At 42.4% G+C, this 12276-nt stretch overlaps 1 protein-coding gene across 1 annotated transcript in view; it reads right to left on the reverse strand.

Moving 5' to 3' along the window:
• The window catches only part of LOC135051353 (solute carrier family 13 member 2-like), a 70446-nt gene that overhangs the window by 18235 nt on the left and 39935 nt on the right, over positions 1-12276 (reverse strand). Inside the window, exons 7-8 of the mRNA XM_063957397.1 lie at positions 11371-11471; positions 7880-8001 (exon numbers count right to left, since the gene is read on the reverse strand). Of these exons, the coding sequence (XP_063813467.1) occupies positions 7880-8001; positions 11371-11471 (223 nt within the window). The remainder of the gene's footprint in view (positions 1-7879; positions 8002-11370; positions 11472-12276) is intronic.

Below are 12276 nucleotides of genomic sequence, written 5' to 3' on the forward strand. Positions count from 1 at the left end.
GAAGGGACATCCTGCGTGACACTGCAGTGCCACTCCTAGATGTGCCCGGTGTTTGTGTCGGCCACTAGGGTCGCTAATCTTACTCACACAGCTACCTCATTGCGCCTCTTTTTTTCTTTGCGTCATGTGCTGTTTGGGGAGGGTTTTTTGGAAGGGACATCCTGCGTGACACTGCAGTGCCACTCCTAGATGTGCCCGGTGTTTGTGTCGGCCACTAGGGTCGCTAATCTTACTCACACAGTCAGCTACCTCATTGCGCCTCTTTTTTTCTTTGCGTCATGTGCTGTTTGGGGAGGGTTTTTTGGAAGGGCCATCCTGCGTGACACTGCAGTGCCACTCCTAGATGGGCCCGGTGTTTGTGTCGGCCACTAGGGTCGCTAATCTTACTCACACAGCTACCTCATTGCGCCTCTTTTTTTCTTTGCGTCATGTGCTGTTTGGGGAGGGTTTTTTGGAAGGGACATCCTGCGTGACACTGCAGTGCCACTCCTAGATGGGCCCGGTGTTTGTGTCGGCCACTAGGGTCGCTTATCTTACTCACACAGCGACCTCGGTGCAAATTTTAGGACTAAAAATAATATTGTGAGGTGTGAGGTATTCAGAATAGACTGAAAATGAGTGTAAATTATGGTTTTTGAGGTTAATAATACTTTGGGATCAAAATGACCCCCAAATTCTATGATTTAAGCTGTTTTTTAGTGTTTTTGGAAAAAAACACCCGAATCCAAAACACACCCGAATCCGACAAAAATAATTCGGTGAGGTTTTGCCAAAACGCGTTCGAACCCAAAACACGGCCGCGGAACCGAACCCAAAACCAAAACACAAAACCCGAAAAATTTCAGGCGCTCATCTCTACTATATATATATATATATATATATATATATATATATACATGTTATATTATTATTATTATTATTATTATTATTATTATATGGGTATTTGTATCAGTGTATGTTCTGCAAGATAGCTATCCAATCTGAATCATAGTATTTAAATTATAGCCAATAGCCATATTATATAGAAGTGTTTTTAAATTGATTGTTGAAGTTTTATTGTTAACGAAAATGTACAAAATATTTGCATTTCATAAGTGAAGCTCCGTTCCTGCCTAAAAGTTTAGGCAGCACGTAGCGGAAGCTTTCCGGCAGGGGACTTCCGGTGCTCAAAGGGAACGTGGAAGCATTTCTCTAACTACTACAATAACAATACAATACAAATAGTGTTTTTTTTTTTTTTTTTTTGTATTACTAGAGTTGGGTAACAGTGTGGCAAGCTGCGTGCGAAGGTACGCAGCGATACACATTTGCATACACGAGAATACATGTGTCATAGTACAATAGCACGTGGACGTGTATATAGCGACACTTGGGTACACATGTGAACGCACAGAAGGCAGGAAACATGAGTGCGTATTTACGCAAGCGGAAGTTAGCCGCACAATAGAAATCGATTGTTAAGGTGGGATAGAACACATTTTAACAGGTAACTATCCGATGTTAAAGCATATTACTATAATACTTTGTTTAAAGTGTAAAACCTCTGAAGGGGATGTTATCAATCACTAATAAATGACTTTTTTTCTGTACAGAAAATCTAAAAGTGTGGGTTGTTGAAAAGAAAGTGTGAGTGGATTGAACCAGGATAAAGCGGAATCTCGTCGGTGAGGCACTGAGTTAACAGAGGCTCGGTGGCGTGAAGGTTAGCGACATTACGTATTAATTGGTATTTGAGGCACGTAGTGTGTGTGGGCTTTTTTTCAAGGTAAAACGTGCGGAGGAGCGTGATATATATTGACCAAAGGGTTGGTGTTACGCTCCGTCTGTGGAACGCAGCTTGTGAATTCGACTCCCGTGATCGTAGGGCGTATAGATAACAAGTATCTATAAGCTGTGCGATTGGACCGCACGTCTGTGTGCGTGATACACGGTGCAACATGATAACATTTGCGTAATTCCGTGCAATTGCGTCATCATACGTGCTGTGTTAGCATACACAGACGTGATTTGTGTAAAGTAAAGGAATTTTTCGCTGACTCTCTCTCAGGAAAATATTCCTGGTGGAACTCCATAGGAAGGCTTGGTGACGTTTCCCTGGCAGAATTCCTGTGGAAAGAAACCAAAAAGATCAGGCCTGAAACCTCCACTGAAAAAGATGGGGTATTAATTTATTGCTGTCAATACTTCAATACTTCCAGTGCTGAGGGGTCTGGTAGGGGCTTAGTCTGGGTACGTGGGGCAATCACTACTGGAGTGGACCATGGTACTGGCCAGCGGAGGCAGGAGCCAGTGAAAAGTGCTCGGTAAGGAACTTTTCACCGTCGTCTCGTGTGGGCCATTTCGTGTGTTGTGAAAAAAGCCCACAATGAGAGCCAAATGGGCATGCGAGAAGCGTTCAGGAGCTAGGGTTCAGGCTGAGGAGCAGAGACCAAGAGGGTGCGCTCGGTATATTATGAGTAGGAAGTATGGTCCCTACACGGAGGCTTTTTGTAATGATTGAGTACGTATGAATGGTGAAATATCATTTCCAGTGATTGGTGGTTTTGATCCTAAGGTATTGCAGGTAGTATGTTTAACCAAAGTCATATAAGACAAGAATGAAAACATAATAACTGTTTGAACTCGTAGCAACAATAAGTAAGTAAAAAGAAAAAGCAAGTACACCGCCATATGTGGATGTGGAAGCAGTTACAGCCAGCATACAAACTACAGAAAATAATAAAAATTAAAATTTGAATGTAACCTATATATGTACTAATGAATGTCATAGTTTTATTTAGGAGGAGAAGGTGACCCGACTCTGGTTTCAGCCATTTCTCATGCACTCAGAGGAGTAATATCCAACCGGTAAAAGAGGATCTATAGCCTGCAGGGAAAGTGGCTGAGACCAGTGGAACCAGTAAGTATGGAGCCATTCAAGTACATATAACCAAAAACAAAACAAAAAAATAAAAAAAATCAAGAAAGTAATGTCATAAATGGAGAATATCCTGTCCGCACATTAGTATTTCACAGTAGAAAAGCGGACAAAGATGGGGTAACCCCCAGGGTATTTCTTTTTAATTACCACATAAGAAGTATTCATTTCTAGGAATGGCCTTGTCTAGATAAGCTTGGAAATGTTTGTTGGACCATGTACAGACCCTTAATACGGGATGAGAAGGATTGAATGAATACTTCGCATGACCTAGAAGCTTTTTTATTTTTTGCAGTACTAGAAAATTCTCTGTCAGGATAAGATCACTGGTAAACACTAGTTCGGCAAATGGGAGGAACGAGAGAAGTGCAACATTACCCTTTGACAAAACCTGCTGAAGTTACAATTGGGCCTCTATGATGCTAAACCCTTTTCAATTTTTTCCTAGCAGCAGTGGCCCCTGACTAACTTAATCGACAGAGATTTTGTTATGTAAATTGAAATGTGAAATACATATATTGTACTCCCGCTCAGGAAGTACAAGGTATGTTAGATATTTCTCAAAGACTAATGTTGCATTCCACTGTCCTAGATTCATGTCCATCACAGGTAGAGGAAATTATCTCGCAGATACCGGGTTCCCTATGAACTTAGGATGGACAGGACACTGGATTGATGGCTGAGGTAGTCCCAGTAGTGACACAGCAAGCACAAGATTTAAGGGGGTAGACCAAGTATTTAAGAATCAATTCCCCGTAGTGCCCAATCCAGCTGTCATTTTAATAAAATCCTCTCCACCTCTACAAGCTTTACTGTCACCAACCTCTATTCTGTTTTTCTTCACAGTTTCCTCTTCATCTCTGCGTTCACAAAGGGGGTACAATACATGGACCCGATTCTCCCAAGGTTTCAAGTGACAGACTGAGTATTTTCTCCCAAGCCCTACATGACAGTTTACAGTCCTTTCAGACTGAGAATGGGTCGGTGCTGATACAATATGTTGATGACTTGTTGTTGTGCACTGATTCATTTGAGTCGTCCCTGCAGATACGAAGCAGTTTCTGTTTCACCTCTTCCAGACAGGACACAAGGTCTCAAGGGATAAACTGCAATTGTGTAGGACAAGGGTAAAATACTTGGGACGTAGTACTGGTACATTATTTGACAGTTCATACACCACATGCTGTATTGGTCCTTCAAAGTTCTGCCCGAACCCGGTATGTCTCATCAGCATGAGGTAGCTGTCACGATGGCACCAGTATATTACTGCAGTGTGTCTTGTCATGCACAAAGGGTGAAGGATGAGAATATTGGTGAAGAAAAATTTTGTATGGACACTAATGCGCATAATGGTGTGGAATATCTGAATCAGACCTTTACTACGAGACCAGACATACGTGACAGCCCGTTGGTGAACACAGACCTGATATTCCTGATATTTTTTTTTCTCCTCTAGTGATGTTTTTACTCTACATTGCAAACACACTACAGTTAAATTGAGATGCAGATTTGTGTTCCCTACAGGAGAAGGCAGTCTGGAAGGTGAAGGGGTATGGTCAGGAGTCCTCAGGACTCTAGAGAGATGGACAAGGTAAGACAGAAGCCCCCTGGGCATATCTCCCAAGCCTAGCTGAGGCGGCACTGCTCTGACTCACCTAGGGTAAGGAAGGTATGTGCAAATTGGTAAGAGCTTACTGGCATGTACCAGGGTTCTCTTTTCAGGCAAGCAGGAAAGCAATGACATGTCTTACTTGCTTGAGGAAGAATATTGGTAAGGTAGCACTAACAGAGCCATCCCATATTCCTCCTGCAGACGGACCTTTTCAGGTAATACAAATCAACTTCGTACAGTTAACACCCTGTAGGAATTTGAAATATATATTGGTGTGCACTGATGTTTTCTCAAACCGGGTAGAGGCATTTCCTGCCACCACAAATACTGCTGTGTTTACCGCAAAGAAAATTGTGCAGAAATTTGTGTGTAGATATGGTATCCTTAGGAGTAGGAGCAAAGTGATAGCTTGAAACTGGCGTATTGTGATCATAGACACTGCCACTAGTGTTATGCAGCATCAGAACCACTGCCAGATCCCCACTTAACAAATCACTCTCTTTGAAATAATTTTTTTTTTTTTGGAAGACAACCTCATGTCATGATTGATCCGCACCATAATCAGAAATACACCAATGAGGTGACAGTACAGTACCTTATCGAGATGAGCAAGCATTTGAGAACTTAACAAAAGCACTTGAAACTGTTGATTCCTGGTTTGCCAACTACTAACTGTCTTGATTGTGAACCAAGAGACTGTGTGATTGTTCTTACGCTCAGGTTGCCTAATAGACAGGTGGGAAGGACCATACCAAGTTTTGTTGACAGCACGATCCCAGTGAAAGTAGCTGAGAGAGAGACTTGGGTCCACGAATTCCCATCGCAGGAAAGTCGTTAGTCCAGAAGGAACTCGTAAAGGGAGTGAAATCGCTGAAATATCACTCGAGGATCTGTTCCATGAAGACTGGGAGGCGGCACTGTTGAACACTACCTGAGCGTACTAAAGGATTGCAAAGGATTATAACGTTGTAATGGATTTGCTTTTTGCTATAAGCAAGATTTGTTTTGTTCTATCCTTTTTTCCCGTTGACAAACATTTTTTTTTTCAGGACATTCTATTTTTGTGAGGTTTCATGGGGAGTTGAGTGTGGGACTGGAACTGGTTCAGGAGAAAGGAGTGATGTCTTTATAGCATCACAGGATCAGCCTATCACTTTGTTACAGCCAGAGAAAATCAAAGGTCTAGTAGTTACAGAGTTCGGAGGTATTGTGATAGGCTATTGTCTGATAAATACTGTATTTTGTAGTTATTGTGACCCCATAATTGAAGATGAGTGCATCCAGAGATGTCAGTCTAGCAATAAGGCAGCATTTGACAGACATCCTTTGAGTGATTACCACTCACTAGTGGGTAAGGTCTTAAACCAAATGGAATGTTGGATGTGCTCACACGTACCTCTAAGACAAAATAATGCAGGACTAGTGCCATAATCTTTAGAGTTAGCTGAGGTACTTGAATTACATGGAGGAGGGGGGGGGGGGATCTGTGGCCAAGGAATATAATATAACTAGACCCCCTAGTCTTAAGATCCACCAGTACCATAGATAAATCCCTGGTATGTTTAAATCTCACCAATTTCAGGAAATCAGGAAATTGGGAGGTAATCAGGAACAATCAGACAATGGCTATTCACACATAGCAGATAAAGAGCTCATTAATATATGTGGAAGAAAAGTTTATGAGTGGCTCTCCCCGAACTCCGAAGGTTTATGTTATCTAGGATGGACACTACCTGAAATAATAACCCTTGTTCAATGATGAAACAGACCTAGCATACGATCCAGAAATGGAAACAATGTTCAGGGAGTGATAGGAATATATACCATGAAAATTTTACACGATTTGTTTGTGTTTTCTCCCTCTACCCAGCAAAACCTCTATTGAATCCGAACATCAGTGTACAAAGACGTAGGTGCATGTATGTGTGCAACATTCGTTCAAATCAGACATCATAGGCCATAGCACTGTCCTAGCACTAGCATACTCTATAGGTTGAATGTCATCCCACACCCAACCAGTGGTCCCGTGACTGCTGAGTGCATATAGAGGATGTCCCGTCCTCCTCCCTGTCTTCCCCAAATATAGTCAATGTCTGATTTGCGAAATGTATACATATGTGTGTCTAGGTCACCGATTATGTGTTTAAAATATTTTTTTGTAATTATGTTTAGTGTGTCAGTTATGCCAGTTATTGTCTACTGACAAATGGTGGACTCTCGAAGTCAAAAATATTACATACACACCACATGCAAACTCCAAACAGATGGGTCTCTGTTTGTGCGTTTTGCGCATATACGGTAGCATACGCATTCGCACGGAGAAGCCACAAAGACATATACAACATATTCATACAAAACATAGACAAAACATGTTTAGCATCATTATGTATTAAATTATATAATAGAGTTTAACATCAGATATATATGTATTATTGGAACGGAACAAGATAAACATATCATGCTTAGTGTCAAAATAATCAGGAGAATGTGTGTTAATTTGATAGCTATGGGTAGATTGTAGCACATTGCAACGATTAGTTATGACCAAATGTATGAATACAAAGGATTTCCTGCAGACACATGTGCCAGCAACCTAGGACAAAAGCCCTCACACTGACCTATGAACCGTCGAGTTCTTGAGAGGTCTGGCCCCCGGACCAATGGAAGAAGATGAAACCCACTGTTGTATACACCCATTATTTTACTGTATAAAGGGACTCAGATTCCAGCAGCTCTCTCTCTCTCTGATACATTCTCATACATTCACACACTCACACACACACACACACACACACACACACACACACACACACACACCATTATCAGAAGTACCTGAGGACTGGTTGCCTGGGACCAGAGAAACTAAGAGTATGTATATTGGCTGTAACTGATTATTTTGTAACTACAACTGCTTCTTGTGTAATTGTAACTCTCTAACCATATTTATATATATATATTATAACTGAATGATATACTGTACATATGTTATATTGTATGCATACCCTTTTAATATCAAATATATATATATATATCTCTGAGTGTTGGACCTCAGCCTACAATATGTGCGACTGCTTGCTTTCTCTTAAGGGATATAGTGTTTGTGACGTACAGCGCACTTTTATCGTATATGGTAATAAGATGTGCCATGCATCCGCAGCATATATTAACGCTGGCATTTGAAATGTTTATTAAGAAATAATTTGAACTTTACACTAGGTAGGAGATTACTGCATCACTGAGACATAAGCTAAACCCTGGTTCATCCCCAAAGTGATGTGCATAGGTGACAGGAACACTTATCCAATAAGTTCCTCAAATTAATGTTAAGAATGGAATCATTGAAGGTTTACCTCACTGCCTTTAGCAAGAGCAAATCCTCCTCCCAGCAGTAAAACTATGTTCCATGGCATCTTCTGGCTTACAGTCTTCCAGTCCAGAAGAGGCGGTGGCACAAAGGCTTTTATCTTCTGTCCTAGTATATAATAGAAAAACACATGTCTTTAGAAAGCAAAAAGGCACAAATATTGATAAAAAGAGTATATACTCATTTACTGTCTTGGTTTTAAATTGGGTTAGCCAGTGTGCTATCTTTCAGAGCTAGTTTTGACTAAGTACGTTGCACTGGAATATTAACTTCACACAGAGTACACAGAGTGCTCTAATAATGGTAAACAGGGAAATAAAAAAGTGTGTATCCTGTTAGATGTAGAAATGTGTGGGTTCGGATATACCAAACTAGTGCAAATTCGAACTTATCTGGATTTATCTTATTGGCAAACACATGTGAGAGTTGATAGCCAATAAGATGCTGCTTTCGAGAACCAAGTAAAACTGAGTAAATCCAAGTAAGTCCAAACCCACACAATAGGAATAATCAGTAAAATATGGTTTTATTGAAAAATGGAAAATAAATCATATCAAAGCCTAATAGCATTGGATTGTTAATGTTAGAAAGCATTAAACCTGACTGATTTTTAATACATAGCAACGTTTCATAGTATTACTATTATAAGCTGGATTTTTTTATTTTATTAAAACATTAATGCAAAAAAACCTGGTTAAAAAAACTGTTTAAAAAACCCCCCAAAACATTTAAAATAAAAATAAAAAAGTTTTTTGCCAACTCTGAAATAAATAAGCCCCAGCCAGAAGGCCGGTGAAATAAATAAAATTATCTTTGCCCTATCCAGAAGGTCAGGGCAAAGGAAAAAATAGTGCCTCCTGAAAAATAAAGTGCCTCTTGGGTACGGGTCATTGGGTCGACTCAACTTAGGTCGGCAGTCGTTAAGTCGACCACTGAAGGTCAACATGGGCATTAGGTAGACATGTACTAGGTTGACATGGACATTATGTCGACATGTACTGGGTCGACAGGTCAAAAGGTCGACATGAGTTTTTGGACTTTTTTTGGTGTCGTTTTCTTCGTAAAGTGACGGGGAACCCCAATTAGTGCACCGTATCTCCTCGCATGGCTCGCTTCGCTCGCCATTCTTCGGGCAAGGTTACCATTCCCAATCGTAGTCCACGTGGATCATCAAGTATAAAAAAGTCCAAAAGAAAAATATGCGAAAAACTCATGTCGACCTATTGACCATGTCGACCTCATACATGTCGACCTTCAGTTCAGTGGGCGGCCTAATTACTGTCGACCTAAGCTGTGTCGACCTAACAACCATATCCCGGCCTATTTACCATAGGATCAAGCAGATAACCCATATTCTACTGGGGGCTCCACTAACCCACCAGCATATATGGACATCCATGCTTGTTCTTAGCCAAAGGCAGAGAAGCGACTCTCCCAATAGGATAGAACAGGTAATGACAGCAACCATGGCCAATCTATGAGAATTCATTTCAGAGCTTGAGTAATTGGTCCAGTCCACAGTCCCCATTGAGAAAGATGGTGACTGTGGTCATATTTGTTGCTTTGCCTAATGTAGGAGATATCTCTGATACTGTATCCCCTGCATTAGACATTTATTAAATATTGTAGCCATAATACTAAAATATGCCTAAACCATGAGAAAAGGCCATTACTGCTTGGTTTTGCACTTGATAATTAGGCCCCCTTGTTCTCAGTGTGCAGCATCTGACAAGGTATTGTAATTGAAAAAAGTACATAACATATGCTACAAGCTGACGTGTGGCTTGTTCCCATCACGAGTCCTGGTTGTTTCCAAGCAACCGGAACATCGCATCTAACAGCCACAAAGGCTAGCGGTCCTAGCTGGTACGCCATATAGCTACTGCGTCCCTAGTTGCCTAGCAAGTCTGGAAGATAGACTATGTGCGGCAACCCAGCCGTACTGTGTTCTCTCATTATTGTGGGCTGGCTGTTTCTGCGTTCCTCATTGGTTGCTCTTCCTCTTATTAGACAGCCAGTCCTTCTGACCTGTGCCGGTTATGGCTTATATTCTGTATGTAAGTCGCTGGTCTCTTTTCCTGGTTGTTGTAGATAGTGATACCCTGTGCGTTTGGAGGATTCTCTGCCAAGTTCCTGTGGATACTCTGGTTACTCTTTGCCAGTTTGTCGAGCCTGCACCCTGGTACTCCTGCATGGTTATATGGTTGGATATTTCCCCAGTACATGCATGAGCCCAGCTAGAGGCATTCACCATCCTCACTGTGCTGCGCATACAATCCTGCAGTGCAGCTGCACCAACTGTACACACCTGCATATTACCTTCGGTGTAACTATCACTAAACTGAGTCCAGAATATGCCAGTTAACCCTCTCATCTTCAGTACTCTGTGCCCGGTTGTTCATTACTCCAGCCAATACCATGTGGTTTCCAGTCAACTGGGTAAGCCCTTACTGCTGAGGATGTACGTTCTGACGGCATCTTAAGTACTGGTGTGTAAATCAAACACTTAGGGGTCTATTTACTAAGCCTTGGATGGAGATAAAGTCTCGGATGGAGATAAAGCACCAGCTAATCGGCTCCTAACTGCTATGCCACAGGCTGTGTTTGAAAAATTACAGTTAGGAGCCAATCGGCTGGTACTTTATCTCCAGCGACTTTATTTCTATCCAAAGCTTAGTAGATAGACCCCTAAGAGAGGCTGTTATAGATGGAAGACCCTCTAGTTGGCTCTAGGGGTCTTACACAATTGACTGGATTTCCCTAACAGACAGAAGGGGCTGCAGAGACGTAAAGGGGATGGATGGAGAGACAGAATAGGGCTGGTTGGAGAAACAGAAGAGGGGTTGTAAAGACAGAAGAGGGCTGATTGGAGTTGGAGAGACCCTGGGGGGCTGGAGCTGCAGAAACATGGGGGAATGAGTGTAGGTATGCTACCGTGCATGTGTCAGGGGTAAGGACGGCTCCTCTGTCTGTTCTGACACTGCCCATCTGACACTGACCCCACTCGCACTGCACTGGCTACAGCTTCTCTGCTTCTCACATAATTCCTTTGATCATTATCTGCCCCAGGCCAATGTTGCCCTTAATCCGTCCCTGATCATCCATACCAATGCTACTACTACTACTTATTATGGGTACACACCAGGACGATTTAGTCCCGATGGGAATCTTCGCAGAAATATACCTTTTTTGCTAACGTTTCTGATCCAATGCGCATACCCGCCTCACGTACGTCGGATCGGATATCTTGACTGCTGCAGTTAAGATCACCCAATCCGATGCAGGGTGAATACATGTCACTGTGCATCGGATCGGTATCGGGGGACCCTCTCTCTGCTTCCCATGTGAATCAGCAGGGCATCGGGAAGCAGGGAGCTGGTGGGGGGATCGGACCACTATCAGCTAGTGATCGTGGTCTGAGCTGCATCGCGCTGGTGTGTACGCACCCTTACAAACAGAATATAAAGAGACTCTTACCTGTCTGCTTGGGGTCCTTGGGCTTACATGAGGGAAATTCAGAAGGGAATATAAACAGCATGAGGGATATAAATACAGCAACTGTGGCATCTGTAACATACCTGAAAATTAGAAATAAAGTAAATTAATGTTTTATCTGCTTAGATACAGTAAACATGAGTACAAGCATCCATATTGTTTACTTCATCAGACAGTAGAGAAGGCTGAGCCTAAAGATAAACCATTATCTCCTTTGGTGTGCCCAGGCAAAGTATTCACCTCTAGTGGCTGATCCAGGGTCCACTTTGTTGACAGTCCCTGTGGTTTTTAGCAACTGTGTTTGCATCGGAGTCTGCATAAACAGCTTTGAGCAACAGTGGGCAATTTAGAGCGCATGCAAGTGGAGATGTGGCTGGGTGGTTGTAACTAAGTGATAACGGGCGTTCACTCGCAGGATGTGTTATGAGGGTGTGTCACAGATGTACAGACAGAACTGAAGTCTATTCAGAGGTCACCGTATACTAAGGTCCATCTCTAGAACCAAGGATAGGACTGGTGCAAATGCGCACTGACAGTAATAATGTCTACTATCATAAGCGTACGGATAGGGGTGGTGAAGCCACATAGATTGAAAAATGCTCCCGGGATTGCAGTAGGGATCCGTGTAGGGAGAGTGGTAGTGGAGGGCAGAGAAGAAGGGTGTAGGAACAGCAAGGGAGGGTGGGTGTAGGAAGCATGTAGGGAGCAGCGCAGGAGGGTGAGTGTAGATAGCAGGGAAGATGTAGGGAGCAGCGCGGGAGGGAGGATGTAGGGCACGGGAGGGAGGATGTAGGGACTCGGAGCAGCGCTGCAAAACTTACTAAAGATGGGTCCACGGTTATCTTGACTAGTTTTCTGCGCCTAGGCACAACATGATTTATTAGCATA

The sequence above is a fragment of the Pseudophryne corroboree genome, chromosome 2 (genome assembly GCF_028390025.1).
Source record: "Pseudophryne corroboree isolate aPseCor3 chromosome 2, aPseCor3.hap2, whole genome shotgun sequence".
NCBI classification, from domain to species: domain Eukaryota; kingdom Metazoa; phylum Chordata; class Amphibia; order Anura; family Myobatrachidae; genus Pseudophryne; species Pseudophryne corroboree.